Raw genomic sequence first — 19434 nt, forward strand, 5'->3', positions numbered from 1 at the left:
CTTCACTAAAAAGAGAAATGTAATCAAAGGGGTTAGTCTCAATAAAATTAACTTTTATTTTAAAATAAAGGATTTTAGTTCACTTTTCTTTCCAAAGTTTGATTTTTCTCTCTGAAAAAAAATCTTTCCCTTCATTTTAAAGTATAAGAATTTTTTAAAAGTTTATCATTTTTACAACTATTTAAATGGGATAAAATAACTATTATTCATGGCTAAGTAATAGAACCTGGTTAATGTCTACAGCCAGAAGGAATAAATGAGTAAGATATTTCTTTTCACTAAGACAACAGATTGTCAGTTTAAATAATGACTTGGTCACAGATGCCACTATGTGAATCCTGGTAATAAGACTTGAATCAATGAAATCTAATCGAGTGTCATTTTTTTTGGTTTCTGTTAATGACTTAAAATTAAGAGATAGCAGAACCAAAGAGAAAACAGAAAGTAGAAAACAACCATTTTGTTGCGGGTATAAATACATGAAGAATTCAGAAAACTCTTCATCTGGGCTTCCTCACAGCATGACATTAACATTAGGATTGATTGTACTTATCTCAAGAAAAATAATAGTTCTACTTAACGATACTGAGCCACTGTCTTTTACACAATCCTTTTCATTTGCCCCTAGAAAGGCAGTTATGAAAGAGCGCTTGGACTAGGCTTCCTAGCCTTGTGTCCCAGGCCCAGCTCTACCCGTACAAGCTGGGAACCCTTAGGCCAGCACCAACACCTCTCTGAGCCTCAGTTATCTCGCCTGTAAAATGGAGCTACTAGTAATTTCTGTGCTGCCTACCTCACAGGGCTGTCATGAGGACAAAATGGGTTAGACTGTAAACTGTAAAGTGCTGTCCAAATGTGAGATAACATGCTTACCGTCCCCGTCTCTCTTTTGCAGAAGATTTAAATGTATTTCTTTGTTATTTGTGTGCGTGTGCGTGTGTGTGATGGAGAGACCCATGTGCTGCTTTGAGAAGCATATTGTTTGTGTCCAGTTACTTTGGGAACCTGCTGACTTGTGATTCCCGCGGAGGGATTTGTGCTGCGGTCTAACACTTGCCACGCAAGGTATGGGCTCTGCCTATATGCAAATTAAACTTTGCCTTTCTTGAATTCTCAACTGTCTCACGAGTCTCTTCATTTAATTCTTTTTGTATTTTTCTACTCTTCTTCGTACCAGTGAGCTCCTTCAGAAATGTTTTACTTTTATTTAAAGTTTAAGGGGGAAAACCAGAAGTTCATGTTGCAGATATTCAAAATCAGATAATTTGAAGGACCTCAAAAGAGATTTTAAGGGTCATCTAGTCCTACTCTCTCCAGGGTATAAATCTTTCCTGTGACACCCTGGCCCGTGTTTGGCTGTCTCCACGCACACACAACTCACTACTGCCTGAACAGCTCTGTTCACCTAATGTCAACTCGGTGCTGGTGGGCGGGTGTGGAGAGAAGACCAGCTGTGGAGGGGGAGGCCCAGAGCGGCCACCACTCGCTCTGACCTTGGACGGGCTCCTCCTGGGCCTTCTGAGGCCAAGTTCCTCATCTACAAAATAAGGCTCATATCTGTCCCTAGAATTATTGCCTTTTTATGTGGAATAATATATATGAAAATATTTTGTTTTGCCAAGTAGATAGTTGCCCTAACCTTAGGGCTGAAGAGATCACACGGCAGTCGTTGAGTACAAGCAAAACTGAGAAAAGGAAGAATCTGGGTCCCTCCTATCCCCTCGGCTTCCTTTCCCACTCCTGAAACCAGCGATTGGGCTGGTGGGAATCAGGAAGCCTGGTTCCTTTCACCTCATTCCTTGGCCATTCTTGCCTGTCAGGAAGTCTGGGTCCCACAATGTCCAGGTTCCAACAGGGGCAGAAAAGAAAGAAGCCCCAAACAGATTTCCTCTGAAGCAAATGATGTGAAAGTTGGGTATTTCACATCTGTTCCTGTCCTTATGGTGAGAGCCAGCCACATGACCGTGCTGGCTACGAAGGACAGACAGAGCCCCGGGCTGTCATGGGAGCTGGCAATGATGGAGAGGAATAAAGACATACAACAAAGATCATGTTCGAAGGATTGTTGGGAATCTGGAGTCTCTGCTGTGAATCACGAAGAGGTTTCCACCTCTGTCAGCCACCTTTGTAATGTGCTTGAAGGTGACCAGGGCCCCAAAGAGTGGAACCCCCTTTACTCAACCATGTTCCAACTTCTCTTCTTCTGATGTTAATCACTAGCTTACATGAAATTACACTGTAAGATGAAGGCGGAGGTGAGGTGTATGGGTGGGCACCCTAAATATCAATTAGTAAGGAATGGGAAAAGAGAAAAAGAAGACATGTTTCTTATTGTAACTGCCGTTCTTTAAACTCTATGTTTCCATGCTCTCCAAAGCCTCATCATTTTCTGGGTCCTGGATCTGGGTTATTTCAGGGGTCACTAATTTCTTTCACTTGGTGCCTGAACTGACTTGAAACTGTATGTGTGCAAAATAACTATTTTGGGAAGAAATAAGCCTACTGCTCTTGCCCCTGTCCCCAACCCCACCCACAGAGCCACCTCCTCATCAGCTGGTCAGCCCCACAAGACCTCCAGTTCCCTGCCTGTTGTGCCAGGAGAGGCCCCCAGGGGCCCGAGGGGCCTGGTCCATCACAACAGAGTGTGCGGGCTGGGAACTCTGACCCCTCAGAAGGTCATGCTATCAGTTTGTTTGGTCACAATTCACAATTGTCTTAATGAAGTTGCAATAGAAGGGCCTCAAAAATATCTGAATATGTCATATGTAGAAAGGGAAAGTATCACTTTGTAAAAATTTCAATGTAATGTAAGCTAGGTCGTGATAACATGGGAGTTCACTGAGGTGTGACAAATACACAGTAAAGTGCACGAATCTTAAATGTAAAGCTTGAGAAGTTTTCACATATGTGTGCACCCATACAATACTCCCAAGTCAGGGAATTTTCCATCTCCTAGAAGGCCCTCTCATGTGCTCTCCCAGTTGGTATCCCCATGTAGAGAGAAAATAGCTATTTTTGCCATGGGTTAAGTTTAAAATAGTTGGGAACTCTGAAAGAGAGCCCCTCTAGGTGAAAGGTTATTCCTGGGCTCCACCCTCTGCCCCATCATCCCCTCTGAGCACCGGATGGGCCCTGAGGAGGAAGGGAAAGGAGCCAGTGGTAGACGGGTGCAAGTGGCTGCAGAAGCTGCCTACGTGACAGTTGCCAGGGGCCTAAGCAAGCTCCCTCCGCAAAGGCAGGGCTGCTGTCCAAAGTCCTGGGGGGTCATTGCTATTTGCGGTCAACCTTTCTGGTTCGTGGCAGATGTCCCAAGGAGGGCTATTTTTAAGCAGGAATATGGCCTGCTGGGTTTTCTGGGTGGCATACTAAGCTGATGTGGATAGAAAGTGAGATTGTTTAGTAATCTACTTCAGAAGAGAATTGTGATTGTTATTGTCCTGGATGCAGGCCCCAGACGAGTTGGAAGGAGGCCTCTGGCACAGAGCTCCCTCAGCAGCAGGGCAGCGGGAGCTTTAGACAACTGCTTCCTCTCAGAGCTCAGCTCGGGTGGGGGGTCATTCTGCAGACCTAACCTGGGTCCCAGAGATGGTAATCCTGAGAGAAGGTAGAAACGAGTCCCCTAATAGGACTGACAGTTTCCCCAGCAGGCCCTTCCCCCTTGATGCCAGTTCCTGCAAGACTTGGCAGCCAGTGAGCTGGGTTGCAGGCCCCCAAACACCTCTCAGAGCTCTGGGAGAAGCAGCTTGCAAGACTGGGTTTGGGGGAGGGAAACGTTTCGGAGAAAGGGCAGGTGCTAGAAAGACCCCAGGGCTGGGTGGCAGAGAAGTCAGTGGCTGGCCTTCAAGGGCACAGCTGGGAGAACAAGTGCAGCCAGAGGTCCTGGATGGGATTGGCCGGAAGGGCCCCAGTCCCGCCCAGCCTGGGAGCCTTTTCCAGGCCAGGCCCTGCCAGCCCCTTACACAGCTTGGCTGTGTGCTTGCAGCAGGACTCTCCGGAGACTCCGGCTCCAAGGTCAGTGATACCATGCCACTCAGTTTTATTCCCCCTAAGCGGCGGGCACTGCTAGAGCCAGTGCGAGGGGTCTTGTGAGCAGTGGACCCAGGGCTGTGAGCCGGGACCACACTTGGGACAGTTGTCTCCAACACTTTTGTGGTAACTAAAAAAGGCCCAGGTGCAGGTGCCAGGTCCATTCTGGGGGACATTCTGGTGACGGATCCCTATCAGCAGTTTTTGATAGAGAATCAGGATTTTTACTTGATGGAAAAAAATCTAAATGTCACTAAATGTGGGGTTTGAACCTTAAACTTTTCCTTGTAATGTACAGAGACTCATGGATCTGTTTCTGGGAATGTTTCCCTCCGCAGCACCAGAAGAGGTGCATATTGGGATATGCTAACTGGAAAATGAACCTTGTGAGGCCCTCGACAGGAGCTAATTACTAATTGGCCCAACAGCTGGGTCCAATTTAAACTGGTTCATATTATTGCTAGAGATTTATATTTGAAATTACTAGCACATTAATAAGGAGCCGAGTACCGACAGTTCCCCACTGGAGGTAAAAATGCTGCGGCATTGGCCTCACTGTGTTTCATCTCTGGCAAAGGCCCATTCTGTGCTCGTGTGGCCGGCTGGCTCTCGGGGAGCTGCTGTCAGCTCCGTTCTGGTTTCGTGAGCGGGTGGCCTCTCCGCCTTTGAGTGAGCGCTCTGGTGGGTCTGGAGGGGTCACGCTGGTCAGAACAAGGCAAACTGTCCTGGCTCTCCTCATGCTGCCGCTCAGACCCCTGGCTCTGCGACCCCCATGGGGTCACCTGGGATCGCATGGGACTGCCCTTAGTGCCCTCGTGTGAGGCCCTGCCAGCGCAGGGCGTGCTGTTCCTGGGAGTGCCCTTGATCCTGTCTGCAGACCTCACACTGCCTGGTTCCTCGGCTTGTCCTCTCTGTGCTCAGGAAGGACAAGACCACCATGAGGACTTGACAGGGGGCTTCCTGACCAAGCAGGCGCTCAGAGGAGAGCTGGGTGTCATCAGGCTGTGGGAGCGCCCTACATCCTCCTCTGCATTTATAGGGGCGCCTTTTCCCAAGACCCTAGTCTCTAGAGTTAAACCTTCCGTGGGTTAGGGCGCCATTCCAGCAAAGCACATGCTCCTGTGGACCGTGCCAGCTTCGGGATTGAATCGCCTCCTCAGAGAGTGGGCCAGGCCTGCTTTTCTGAAGCAGTGGCTGAGGAAGGTTCAGGAAACTGTGGATAGTGGTGGGGGGGGGGGGATAAAGCATGAGGAGTCCTGGGTGTTCAGGGGCCGGCAGGAGATTGGTTCTGGGGCAGACTTGGTCCTGGCCCAGAGGCCCTGGGTCTCCGTCCCTACAGCAGCCTGGAGAAGGATGCATCTGTGGTCTCACAGGAGGCCATGCCGGAGCTTGGGTCGAGCATTCTTGGAGTTCCTGCCCACTGAGTCAGGCAGGAACTGAGGGAGCCAGTCTTGAAGGTGACTGCCGGAGGTCACATGCACCCCTGCCTGAGAAGCCACAGAGAACCCTGAACCTGGGCAGGGAAGGAGGCTCCCCGTCCTTTACAGCATTTCAAAGGACTAGATGGTTCCCCCTTCCTATTTTCTTAAAAACCATCTACTTAGACAGGAGTCTGGTAACTGTCCTATGTCTTCATCACAAGGAATCCTAGGAAACGCCTCTGACTTACAGGTAAAGACTGTAAAAGTCTCCTTCCTACAACTTTGCACTTGCTGAATAGAACAGAGAGGCCAAGGGGCCTGCTAGGCTGACAGTATATCCAGTGGTGATGAAGCCACGTGAACCCTTTGCCCTCTCAGAATGGGGGAGACAGCCATTTCCCGCTGGCCTAGGAGACTGACAATCGTGGGCGTTTGTTCAGTGTCCTGGGGAACCCCACCCTAGATGCCCACTATTTTGGGGTGACTCTCTCTGGATGGAAAGCTGACTTATGGTTCTGCCACTTCCCTCAGGCCCCAAAGGGCTCAGGCACATGGACACCATGTGCAGCTGGACCAGGGATAACTCTGAGTCAGCAGAATGGCACCCATGATATCTCCATCCAGGATATTCAGGATGACCAGGAGGCTCAGAACTGAGGCAGAACAGAACCCAAGGCCTCTGCACTCCAGAATGTCATGAAACCAGTCAAGCCCTTAGACCAGGACCTGGACCCCCAGCACACCCGCCTGGGACAGAGACATATCCAGCTCTTGAGCACTCTGACCGAAGGGCGTGGTGTGTGGCTCTTGTTTGTTAAGGGAGAGGGTGAGTGTAGGATAAAACAGCGTCATTGCCTTTGGCTGTCATCTTGCCCACTCCCAACCCTCAGCCCCGGTAAAAATCTCCCAGGCTCAGAGCCCAGGAATTCTGCCACGTTTAGCCCTGATGCAGTAAATAATGCTTTACAAATCAGGAGAGTTCCAGAGGTTAGGGAAACTGAGGCAAACAGCTTCTACAGAGCTGGAGAGCACTCCCTGCTCCCTCTGCAATCCTTACATCCGCACAAAGAAGGAGAGAGGTGGGGAGGAAAGAGAAAACAAGAACAAATCTCAGAGAAAGGCAGACTGGCCCAGAGTCCCCAGCAAGGCTCGCTGTCCATTTGGGCATCTGGCATCAAAGTGGAGTGGGCAGAGGTACCCTGGCATCCAGGCCACTTCAGCAGAAGTCCGAGGACGAGGGACGAGAACAAGTTTATAATATTCTGGGACTCGGAGAGTCACATGCTCTGAGGTGATAATCCAACGACTAGGAGCCGCTGTGATAAATGCATGTCTATGGTCTAGGGGGTTTAACCAAGTGGTGTGATCCCTGGCACTCTTAGGTCCTAAAGCACAAAGGTCATTTTCCTGCAGCTGACTGCAAACTGCCTGTAAGCTGTGAGGAGCTGCCTGAAAGCTGTGGGGTCTGCCAAAGTCCGAATCCAAGGCCGAAGACAAGCCTGGGTTCCAGTCCCAGCTCTTTCCATGTGCCTGCCCTGAGATATGAAGCAGGCCACTTACCCTCTCTTGAGCCTCAGTTTCCCCCTCTGTAAAACAATGCCCACTTGGCAGGATTGTTGCAAGTACTGAAGACTGTTTGTAAGGACCCTTGCATGGTGTGTGTCTCGTGGTAAGAGCTCAATAAATGCTAGTTAGAAAAAAGACAGCGAGGTTTGACCGGGTGTGCAGAGCTGGAAAGGACCTTCCAGGTAGCCACAAAGCAAAAATCTTCTGGTTTTTAATTTTTTATATTTTTTTTCATATCATATTCTGGAGAAACAAAGGGTCATGGACTTCAGGCGGTTTGACATCCACAATGTCTAAACTACCCAGATTTTCCCAAGAAGTATGAAGGGGTGTGGGGGAGAAAGGATGAAAGAGAAAAATGAACCAAACTGCAGGAGGGGCTCTGACTTGGCCCCGGCTCCAGCGGTTCTTTCTCTTGCCTGTCAATCTCTATGTGGTGGTTCTGGGCCATGCGGTGAGGCCGTCTCATCCATCCTCTCTGTTTTCCAGACACTCATCCAAGAGGAAGGATGACCAGTGCCTTCTCAAAGCTGCTAACTGGCCGCAATGCTTCTCTGTTACTTACCACCCTGGGCACCAGTGCCCTGACCACGGGGTACCTGCTGAACCGGCAGAATGTGCGTGCGGAGGCCCAGAAACAGCACAAGTTATTCCCTCCCAGGTAAGTCCTCTTGGCTTAAAACAAAAACAAAAACAAAAACCCTCCAAGTGCTGGTAGGAATGTGCTTTCCCCTGCTGGACACTGCCATGGAGAAGACTAAGGCAAACGGCTCATTAGGCACGGTCACCCGTGGCCAATCCAAGGCAGTGGAGCATCGGCGTTCCTGCCCGAGCTTGCAGCCTGGTTAGATAGTGATAACAGTCACAGTTAACATTTGTTGAGCACTTTTATGTGTTACGCACTAAATATGGAGCTCCTATTTTATTCAGCTTAGTATCTCTTTGTGATGAAACAGAGGCTTAAAAAAAATTAAATAGTGCCCAAGTTCACATAGCTAGTGCAGCCAAATGCAAATCCAGGGACGATGATGGTGGACTCACGTCTCTCTCACTGCTACGCTGCCTTCTGGAAAATGTGTTGTTACCGTGCTGATTTTAAGCATCAGCTTTAAAGGACAGTGCAGATGGGACGTGGGGGTGTGGCATGAAGATGGACCAGTTTTCTCAGCCCTTGGAACCTGGCCATGAAGGAGAGAGCACACACTGAGCTGAGCTGGAGTGTGGAGCTGGTTCACGGGGCTCCGCATAGGCAGGTGTAGATGGGAGAGTCGGGGAAGCTTGGGGGGGTTGTCCTGTGGGAATCAGGGTCTCTGGGGGTGCTACAACTCCCACCAGGTACCTCAGGAATTTCGGAGGTGAGACTGCCTGTGTTTGAACCTGTGGTGGTCCTAAACCCCCTATTCTTCAACCAGTTCATATCTCAGGGTAAGGTAGCACCCCATGCTATTTCTTTCTATGCATTATTCCCACAGATATTTACTGAGTGCCAGTTTCAAAAGCCAGACACTGTTCTCAACAAAGCAGGTGGCCATGGAGCTCGCATCACAGGAAGAGGATGGATAAGTGACTGCATTTCTATGTAGTCCCGCCTGCGGGGTTTCGGCCTCTTTACCACTAAGTCTAAGAGACCAAAATGTGCCCATTGAATTTTACGATAACTTTAGGGTTAAAAACATCTTCATGTGATTTTGACTTATTTTCTAGTTATTTTCACTTGATCACTTCTTTACATGAATATGAGTCACAGTCTGGGGCTGCCGCAGCCCCCATCACGGTCCAGGTCCCTTTCTCTGGCAGTTCAAGAGGCTTTTTGTTTTTTTTAATCTGGCTCACTTAAGTGCTGACTCCTGGCCAAGTGTCCCTGTGCCTCCTGGCTAAAGAGAGCCTGGTGGAAGGAGGGGCCAACAGAGCCCATTCATGGGCCCCCGCTTTCAGGGTCCGCTCACGGAAAGCCTGTCCCCTTGGTACACAGTGCAGACTACCCCGACCTTCGCAAGCACAACAACTGCATGGCCGAGTGCCTCACCCCTGCCATCTATGCCAAGCTCCGCAACAAGGCGACGCCCAGCGGCTACACCCTGGACCAGTGCATCCAGACTGGAGTGGACAACCCCGGCCACCCCTTCATAAAGACGGTGGGCATGGTGGCTGGCGACGAGGAGTCCTATGAGGTAAACTATTAGCTGTTGGTTCCAGAATGGTGGGAAGGGGGAGGCTCTGGGTCCCACCAGAGCCCTTTCCTCTGTGGGTCCAGCTTGCTGCCTTTTCACACAGGGCTCCTGTAATGGGAAGCCGGCTTCAGAACATATGGAATGTTCTCTAATGAGCCTACAGTTTTTCAGGGCCAAGGCTTCCTTTGCTGCTGCACTAGAATGGGTTGCATGATGGAGCTCTCTGAGATTAACAAGCGAATAAATTGGTACAGGAAAAAAGTAAAGTCTTTTCATTTATTTTATTGGTGATGTCTATTCACCTGTAAGACATTAGGAGATGATGTGTTAGTAGTGGCTGGGCTTTATTGAGGGGTGAGGATGGTGTGGTGCATCTTCAGTTTGAGAATTACTGGTTACAGCCACTGTAGCCCAGACTTCTGAGATCAGGTCTCTTGGAGAAATCCTGTGATCTCTGCATCCTCAGCCTCATGCAGAAGCACAGGATGGCATGCTTCAAGGGGTGCTCAGCCACCATGTGGCCCTCTCCACAGAGCAGCTTCTGGTCAAATGTCTCCAGCCTGCCTCCCTGAGGTCCACCCTCCTTGCACTCTCTGCTGCAGGAAGCTGAAGGCAGTTCCCTGGGAAGCAGCCATCAGGAGTGGGGAGGGGCCGTCTCGAGGAATGGTGGCTCCTTTCTGCACAGCAGGGCACACACTGGGCTCTGAGTCCCAGACTAGAGCTAGCTCCCTGGACCCAACACCCCCACCCGCTACTTCCCACAGCTCCCCAAGCCTGCAGGCTGCTCGGTTATGACTTCTCTTAATGTTCTTTTACCTAAAGGTTGTTCCTGAAGTTCTTAGTTTTTAAAAAATAGATTTTGCACGAGATATTTTGGGCTGGGAAAGTCCTCGCAGGGTGACAGGTCCCTGCTTTGCCCTAACTGATGCTGTATACTTTTCTTCTGGTGCAGCCGGCTTTCCATGAAATTATGGTGTTGCTTAAACTGACTCCCTTTGGACTGCAAAACTGCATAACCTCTGATCTAGCAGCTCCTTTTATCCCACAAAGAAGAAAGCCCTCAAATTCTGAAACGCAGGATTTTCTTGTTCAGCCTGATGGCAGTGAGCTTGCAGAACAGTTGGGGAGGAGGGTGCACCGACAGAGTCCTGCAGCCTCACCCTCTCCTGAGGGGCAAGGTGCTTCCGAGAGGTTTTCTCTGGTATAAGTCTATCATCATCATCATCATCATTAACCACTAGTCCACTCTCATACCCGGTTCCTGCATGGTAGTTTTTTACTAGTAGACAAAACAAGTAAAGAAGAAACAGGAGCACCTTTCCTCCTGCAGGTGTTTGCCGACCTTTTTGACCCTGTCATCAAACTCAGGCACAACGGCTACGACCCCAGGGTGATGAAGCACCCCACGGATCTGGATGCATCCAAGGTAGGCTCAGCTGCCTCCCAACCCTGCTGTGAAGCTGGCACTCCAGAGCCCGAGTGCGGGTGCCTGAGAGCGGGGCCCCTGGGTCCGATGCCCCTTAAAAGTTCTGTGACCCGGTGGTATAGCATACTTCCTGGAGGGTCACCCCCAGAAGGTCAGGAAAATCCTAAAGCCTTTGTTTTCCTTAGTAAGTACTACTAGGGTAGTGTGGTCACTAACTTTAATCTTTTCCTCAAGCATTTCCTTTTTCTGTACCACACATAACTGGGTGTGTGTGTGGGAGGGGGGGTGCATGGTAAATTATTTCAGGCAGTACTGTGCAAATAGCTCTGCCTCGCCTCACTTTTCTGTGAAGCACCTGCCGCCCACCCCGAATTCCAGAATGTGTCTACCGTGTTGGTTGTGCAAATGTGCCCAGGGCCTCAGGGTCCCTTCAGGGACACTGCCAGTCAGCGTCTTGTGGCTGTGGCAGGACCGCGGTCCCAGGCTGGCTGCGGTGACCCCACGCTGTGCTCTGCAGATCACCCAGGGGCAGTTTGACGAGCGCTACGTGCTGTCCTCTCGTGTGCGCACTGGCCGCAGCATCCGCGGGCTGAGCCTGCCGCCGGCCTGCAGCCGAGCCGAACGCAGGGAGGTGGAGAACGTGGCGGTCACGGCCCTGGATGGCCTCAAGGGGGACCTGGCGGGCCGCTACTACAGGCTGTCTGAGATGACGGAGCAGGACCAGCAGCGGCTCATTGATGTGAGTGGCCCCTGAACCCCCCGGGGCTGCTGGGATGGGGCTGAGCAAGATGCCCTGACCTACACAGCAGGTCTGCCCCGAAGCTCAGGCCCCTGCCCTGGCTGGGAGCTTGCTGGGGCCTCTGCGTGTTCAGAATAGTGAAGATGAGGCCTTAAAACTTTAGGTGAAGCCATGCAAATACTCTAAGGGTAAAACCTGCAGAGGAAACTCCTATATGGATTTGGTGGGTTGGGGATCTGTGGGTGAGGGTGAACGGAGGACTCCCCAGCTTGTTGGTGAATGGGAACAACTGCGTGTGGAAAAGCCTGTCTGCACCCTGAGGATGGTTCCCATTACCACACTCGAAAGCCTGGAAACTAGGCAGGCCTGGAAAGGAAATTACCCAGGTGGAAGGCAGGCCCTGATTGGCATTGGAGCCAGCCTCTGGGATTCCATATCCTCCACGGCCCCACTCTAACTCTAGAGTAGACAAAGCCCAAGTTTCTTACTTATTTTCCCCTAGCACAGCTAGAACAGGATGGCAGTTTCAAAAGAAATTTTAAACTGAAGTCCAAGAAGCAGCAGAAACAATACGTGTCATTTTGAAAGATGCAATGCCACAAAAGGTGCCTCCGTTTCAAACCTGACGGGCCAGCTTCATGGGCTGTGGACCTCTGGCTCCTGGTCTCTGCAGCCACCTGGTCAACCTCCCCCGCTGGGTTACAGAACGAGCCCTCCTGCACCTCAAGGAGCCACTTCTGGTTTCTGGCTTCTGGGGCACACTCTCTGTGCTGGCCCAAGTCTCTGACCTCTTCTCTTTCTCAGAGGTGGAAGGAAGACTTCCCTCCCCACATCCTCTGGATTTTTTACTCCGGTGCAATAATAATTGAATACATGGTATCCATATTCCTGTTCCTACTATGTACACGCAGGAAGAAGAATGTCAGTCACTTGACATTGGTTTTGACATGGAGAATAGTATATTGAAGGCACAAGCTTGGGAGTCATAGATTCGAATTTAGTCTCTATCACCTCCTAGCTTTGTGATATCATGTAGGTTATTTTCTCTTTCTGAATCTCAGGTTTTTTTCCCACTTATAAAATAGAATGATTACACTTGCCTCATAGTGATGTGAGATTTAAGGAAATAAATTAAAAGCACATAGCGTAAAGCCCAGCACATAGTGAGCATTAAATGAATGGTGGCTGTTTTTATTTATAGATCATTATTTTACATTTCTAATACTTTTTAAGGGAAGGAATGATAGCGAATGAACCAACAGCGTTAGAAATGTGGAGAATGGTGGCTGTGTAGAATAGACTCTTCAGGAGAGCTCCCGTTACTCATGCCCACTCTGTGTTGCATAGGGTTGGTGCTCGTAGGGTTCACATACTCTGTTGCGATGCTGTATTTCCATCTGGGCTAAGCCCTTGGGTTTCAACCTTACCTGTACACTAGAATCACTGGAAGAGCTTTTAAAAATCCTGATGTCAGCACCACACTTTGTAAAAATTGGCATGATCTCTAGGGGGTGGGCATTAGTATTTTTTTAGTGCCCAGGTCATTCTAGTAGGCAGCCAAGACAGAGTACCACGGCCTGAGACACCTCAGCCACCATTAGTTAGTTGAAACTTGGATACCTGGCACTTGCTGTCATGTCTGATCTTATCAGTTTCTCCTTTCTGCTTTGTCCCTTTGGCCTGCAGGACCACTTTCTGTTTGACAAGCCAGTATCGCCTTTACTAACATGTGCCGGGATGGCCCGTGACTGGCCAGATGCCAGGGGAATCTGGTATGGACATAGCATTTCCCATTTGCGATGTATGCAGAGGACTTCCTACGGGTCCTCTGCTTGTCTTAACCCAAAGTTGCTGTGACTTGCACTTGACAGCATGCCCGGCTTCAGCTCACTGGAGAAGAGAGTAATCAGAAATTACCTGTGTGTATAATACCTAAGTATTGCAATGCTTCTAAGAAGCATAGGAATGTTTGCTGGTTTGCATGAATTATGCATGAGAAAAAGACTGTATTTTTAAGAAAAAAATTAGCTTCATATTATTTGACCTCACAGAGAATCTGTTTCATGACATTAAAACAAAAGAACAGAAAATGAAAAATAAATATTGAGGATTTAAGCAAAACCCTACGTGGAAGAATGGATATCAAATAGACATAGATTTTATCTTGGCCAACTTTGATCCCGGTGCCTTGGTAGGTCATTATGACACTGCCCGCAAGAGATGCGATGACAGGGTCCACGAGCAGCTGCTTGGTGGGGTGGAGAGGCAGGGTCCGTACAGCAAACATAGTGAACGCTTCTGTGCCACAGGTACTTCAGGCTTCAGGTAAAATCTTTTTTTTTTTTTAAGGACAAGATTTTGGTTGAACCTATTATGAAACAAAATACTCTTGTTAGTGTCAAAGCCAAATGTTAGGATAGTTGAATTATTGTCAGACTAGTCTGTTGAATGAGGGAGATTACATTCTTGTTGGGCAAAAACATGACATTTCTAAGGGCTGGAGTTGCTCTTATTCTTCATTCTGTCATGGTAACAGTATTTTGTAGTACTTGTTCAGGCACAATTAAGAGATTAGGGCCATCTAGGAAATGAGAAATGTGAAATGAAGCAATCAAGCTACAGAGGTAATGGGAATTTTCATGTGTTGAAACAAATATAATTAACACTCAACACCATATTTCTCTCTTCATTAGGCATAATTATGACAAGACATTTCTCATCTGGATTAATGAGGAAGACCACACCAGGGTAATCTCTATGGAAAAAGGAGGCAACATGAAAAGAGTATTTGAGCGATTCTGTCGTGGACTAAAAGAAGTAAGATGTTATCAGGGGTTTCTGAATATTCACTAAAATAAAATATCTTTATTTTTTCATTATTAAAAGACACTATAGTGACTTCCAGGATGGGGCTAATTTTGTTCTAGGGATCATGGCACTCACAGCACACACCTTTCTCCCTGACGTTTGGGATGTGCCGAGTGAAGGGATATTTGGGAACTCCGTCATTTGTTCTCTGTTGTAGGTAGAACGCTTAATCCAAGAACGAGGCTGGGAGTTCATGTGGAATGAGCGCCTAGGATACATTCTGACCTGTCCTTCGAACCTCGGCACGGGATTACGGGCTGGCGTCCACGTCAAGATCCCAAAACTCAGCAAGGTAATGTTATACAGCCAGCAGCCCTGTTGGGTTCTTCCAGGATCAGCTCAGATGGGACTGTTTTGTAGAGGGGGTAAATGTCACTGCCCATGACTTAACCCCTACTTTCTGTATGTATGGCCAAAATAGTGAGAAAGGCTTAAGTTTACCTCAAAAGAATTTGTGTCAGTAGGAAAGAAAGATGAAGGACTGTAAGAAAGGGCTGTAGCTTCAAGAACAAGAAGTGTAAGTTCTCCCTCACAGAACAAATCCAAATAGGTAGGCAGGCTGCTCTGCTCCTTGAGGTTCCTTCCGAGTCTTTCTCTGTCCCTCCCAGTGCAGAGGTTCTCAAACTTGAGACTGCATCAAGATTACCTGGAGATCTGTAAAAGCACAGATTGCTAGGCCCACCTGCATAAATGCATGCTATGAAGTCTCCAGGCAATACCGATGCTGCCAGGGAACTACACTTGGAGGACTGCTGTCTCAGGGCACTGTCCTCTGTAAATGGTGACTGTCAGGCCCTGAGTTCTAGCTTGTGGGAAGGGGAGAGAGCATGCAGGTGTTTCCATGTAAAGATTTCAGGTCTGGGCCTGGAAGTGGCACACATCACTCTGCCCACACTTAGCAAGCGGTCACTTCCTCAGCTCCACTGTGGCAGAGCAGGGGAAAAGGGTTCTGGTAGGCAACTAATAGTTTCTGCAACAACACACCAAGTGAACCAAATACTTGGAAACAATTTTAGAAAATGTGCTTCTTGTCAAAAAAAAGGTGGGAAATTTTTGTTGCTCAAAATTCCAATGCTAAAAAATTATTTGACATGACTTCATGGTTTTAATTATATCAGTGAACTATTAATAGATTAATAATAAATACTCACCAAAGCTGGCATCCAGATGCTAAAAAAGTAGTGTAAAAGTTAATCACTTGGAACCTATATAATTTTATTAACCAATATCACCCCAATACATTTAATAAAATAAAAAAAAGTTAATAATAGCTCTGCAACCTTCTAGATGTATGGCCTTAGGCAAATAAATACCTCTGAGCCTTAGTTTCCTCATCTGTGAAATGAGGGTGAAAGTATTACCAACTTCATGGGGATATTCTGAAGTTTAAAAGTTGCAGCACACACCCTGGTTGGTGTGACTTGGTGGATTGTGGATTGAGTGCTGGCCTGCAAACCAAAGGGTCACTGGTTCGATTCCCATTCAGGGAACATGCCTGGATTGCAGAACATGTCCCTGGTAGGGGGTGCTCGAGAGGCAACCACATATTGATGTTTGTCTCCCTCTCTTTCTCCCTCATTTCCCCTCTTTCTAAAAATAAATAAATAAATACATACATACATTTTTTTAAAAAGAAAAAAATAAAAGTTCCAGCACAGCACCCTGGTACATAGTAAATATGTGTTTAATGAATATCGACTGCTAATTTCTCTAATTTTCTAAGTGAATGTGCCAATAACACTGAATTGATTTTGCTTCTTACCACACTGCATTACCCCTGTCCCAGGATCCCCGCTTTTCTAAGATCCTGGAGAACCTGAGACTGCAGAAGCGTGGCACGGGCGGTGTGGACACCGCGGCGGTGGCGGATGTGTACGATATTTCCAACATAGATCGAATTGGTCGATCAGAGGTAACATCCCTCTCACTCTCTGAACATGAACAAACAAAATCAGCCTACGAGAAACAGAAGTAGCCTGAACAACCTTACATGACTCACAGAATTTGAGACCTCCTCTTTCCCCATTAAGGCCCAAGTCAGGTTAGTGTTTCACTCTGCAGTGCTATTCGTCCATGGGAAATAACTGCGTAAAGGTAAGCACAACGTTAGCTGAGAACGTACAGGCAAGGAAAAGAATTCATAGTGGGGCTGTTGTCACCCAGCTGCCCCTCGGGGCTGTTTCCGCGCTCTTCAGGAGAAGGAGCACTGTTATGCTGAAGGACAGTGTTTCGTCACTGTGAAGTCAGTGAGTAGGTGTGCTTGCTCTCTCTTTGAGGGCGGTAAAATGGTGGAATTTTTTCATGATTCTGAATGTCCTTTGGTGAAGGCCACATTCTGTCATCGTCAATTAGGCATTTTAAGATTCTTGATACTTTTTGAAATATTATTTTTAGGGCTAAAATAGGAAATAATGTATGCACTAGGTATATATAAGATTATGGTCATAAAATAATCCTTAGGATTCTGAGGATTCACAGGATGAAAAGGATTCATAAACTATATATAGGCCTGGAGCAATGCATGAAGTGAAGCATAACAAGCACACTTAAGGTCCTGGCTAGGTGACTCAGTTGGTTGGAGCGCAGTACCATAAATCAAAAGGTTGTGAGTTTGATTCCCAGTTGGGACCTGTGTACAGGAGGTAACCAATTGATGTTTGTCTCTCACATCCATGTTTCTCTCTGACTCTCTCTCCCTCCCTCTCTCTCTAAAAAAATCAATAAACAGCCTCAGGTGAGGATTAAAAAAAAAAAAGAGCACACTTAAGGAACATGCATCTGAATCCTGAGCAAATGCCAATCTCAGTACATTGTACCACCTTATCTAGATATGGTCCTATGGGATGTGTTAGTCTCATCATTAATTTAAAAGTCTCTTATTATTATTACATACAACTCTTAATAACTCAGTGGCTGGTTATTAAGTCTGTGGATTATCAATGCTCGCTCTACTTCCTAGCCAGCTTTTGAATATTTCATTGCTGTTAGTATCCCTACCAGTAAACTTAGGAAAAGAAAGGAGAAAATACTCAAAACAGTAAAATCAGCCAGTGTGTTTATCAGCTCTGGTAAAGTACCTGAGGAAGAAGCAGTTAAAAATGTCACAGCTTCTGAAGTTTGCTGAGTAATGTGTGGTACTGAGAATAAAGAACACCTGGGCCCGGTCCCGTCTGCTTCCAGTGATGACCAGGTTTCTACTAATGGAAAGCAAGGCAGTCAGCGCTTTGAAAAAGATTTTATGTCTAATTAAGTTAAAGTTAATAGATGATCCTTATAAAAGCTCGAAAAATGCCTGAAAGTATAAAATTCAACCTAATAACCCTGAGATAACATTGTGAACATTTTTCTGATTTGCCTTCCATTATTACAATTATTCAAAAAAACTTTTTTTTTTATAAAATTTGGTATTATATACTTGATATTATAGCAAAGCGTTTCCCCAATGTATTCTACTCTAAGCATTTTCCTATATTCAAAATCATGTTTGATAACAGTCCATCAAAGATAGTCTGTTATCTTTTAATGTTTCCCTGGTTATTTGATGTTTTGTTTAACTGCCTTTATACATAACTCTAAGACAATCTCTTTAAATAACCCTAATTACAACTCTGATTATTTAGTTAGGATAAATTCCTAGGAAAGGAATTCCTGGGTTAAGGGTGAGGGGCCCTTATAGCTAAATATCCTATCAGAAGATTTATACTGAGATAGAGTCCCCATTGGCAATGAATGTGACACCATCCACCATACCCTCTTCAAAACTGGGATAGGCCCATTGGATGAGTAGAAAAGATGTCTTTGCTTAATCATGATGAGCTTTCCGATCCAACCCTCTCACTGAGCCTCAGTTTCTTTATGCATGAAAAGAGGTGGGTAGGGGACCGGACTCCCCCCTGCGTAAGGTACGTTCAGATGTAATACTCAGCAATCCCTTCCATCCTTGCTATTCATCCTTGTGTTATATAATGTATTTTAGTGCAGTCTGGGGTTAATTAATTGCTTGCTGACTTAGTTTGGGTCTCTACAGGAACAGTGCAAGTAATTTGTTAGGGAGGTGACCCCAGGAAAAATTCATATGTAGATGTGCTCTAATTTAAAAAGTATATATTTGTAAACAAAAGTTCAATATTTTTTCAAAAAGCAGGAATTTTAAAAGTTTATCTTAATATAAATCACAAAGTTTCCTTTAAGTAGCAACTTGTCTGGTACATTGGAAACATGATTTAATTGCTACATATTTGATTTTAAACAATTTTCAGAAAGACATCTACTGTGTAAATGATAATATCTGAATTACAGCATTTTCAGTGCTTGGATAGCCTAGTGGGAGGTCAGAATCCAGGTCCAGGCCAAAGAACAATACAAGGTTGACAGAGTGTACTTTTACCTTTAAACAAACAGTTATTTTATAGCTGAGACTGATGGGGGAAAAGTTTCTGACATGCAAACTGAGGGTTTTCATATATAAAGAAAGTTCTCACACACAAAGCAGTGACCCTGCTTTAACTAAAGAAGATGGAGAGAAGCCCTGTAAAAATCTGTACTTCCCATCTTTGACAGTGACCGTCAGGCATCTGTCCTCCCACCCTGGGGGGAAATAAGGAGGAGAAATGGTTAGAAAGTCTAGCTACTGCGGCAGGCTCTCATTATGCCAGTGTTGATCACTGCATTGCATGTGCTGTGTATGAAAATTAATCATTCCTCTTTTTCATGTCAAAGGTCGAGCTTGTCCAGATAGTCATCGATGGAGTCAATTACTTGGTGGATTGTGAGAAGAAGTTGGAGAGAGGTCAAGATATTAGGGTGCCACCACCTTTGCCTCAGTTTGGCAAGAAGTAAACTTTCCCCTTCCCAGTTTATAAATAATCTGTCTGCTGGTATGACAGACATAAAGAAACTTAGACTCTGAGAGTTTTTGTAGACTTGGGAAAATGTAAAATTGTATATCCTGTCTATCTTTACAATAAAACTCTCCTTAATCTCTTTGATTCCTCTGTTGTTTTTTTTTTAATGCTAATTTGGGACAAACAACATCCAATTACAAGTATCAGGAAGCAAAAATATTCTAGGGCAATGATAAAAATAATACTTGTAATTCTGCTTACACACAAATCTAGAAACCCTCCAACTGTCTAGATGCTACTGTGGTCAATCAACCCTTTAATGAGTCCCTTTGGACATCACTGGAAAATGGTGAACTAATATAATTTTCTGACA

The 19434-nt window shown here is 46.5% G+C and overlaps 1 protein-coding gene across 1 annotated transcript; it reads left to right on the top strand.

The window, feature by feature from the left end:
* The first annotated feature begins 3929 nt into the window (after nucleotides 1-3929).
* Nucleotides 3930-19200, top strand: CKMT2 (creatine kinase, mitochondrial 2). Its single transcript, XM_028522956.2, has 10 exons — nucleotides 3930-4011; nucleotides 7503-7674; nucleotides 8986-9184; nucleotides 10515-10610; nucleotides 11128-11349; nucleotides 13036-13121; nucleotides 14043-14166; nucleotides 14375-14509; nucleotides 16004-16129; nucleotides 18937-19200. Exons 2-10 carry the CDS (start codon nucleotides 7523-7525, stop codon nucleotides 19054-19056), a joined length of 1260 nt encoding a protein of 419 aa, XP_028378757.1. The 5' UTR covers nucleotides 3930-4011; nucleotides 7503-7522; the 3' UTR covers nucleotides 19057-19200.
* The last annotated feature ends 234 nt before the right edge of the window (nucleotides 19201-19434 follow it).

The sequence above is a fragment of the Phyllostomus discolor genome, chromosome 3 (assembly GCF_004126475.2).
Source record: "Phyllostomus discolor isolate MPI-MPIP mPhyDis1 chromosome 3, mPhyDis1.pri.v3, whole genome shotgun sequence".
NCBI lineage: Eukaryota > Metazoa > Chordata > Mammalia > Chiroptera > Phyllostomidae > Phyllostomus > Phyllostomus discolor.

Bases quoted from the DNA above. Each gene is read 5' to 3' on its own strand.
- CKMT2 (XM_028522956.2), top strand. From the start codon at position 7,523: ATGACCAGTGCCTTCTCAAAGCTGCTAACTGGCCGCAATGCTTCTCTG. The intron at 13,122-14,042 runs GTATGGACATAG...TCTCTTCATTAG, and splicing joins CCAGATGCCAGGGGAATCTG to GCATAATTATGACAAGACAT. The intron at 14,167-14,374 runs GTAAGATGTTAT...TCTCTGTTGTAG, and splicing joins TCTGTCGTGGACTAAAAGAA to GTAGAACGCTTAATCCAAGA.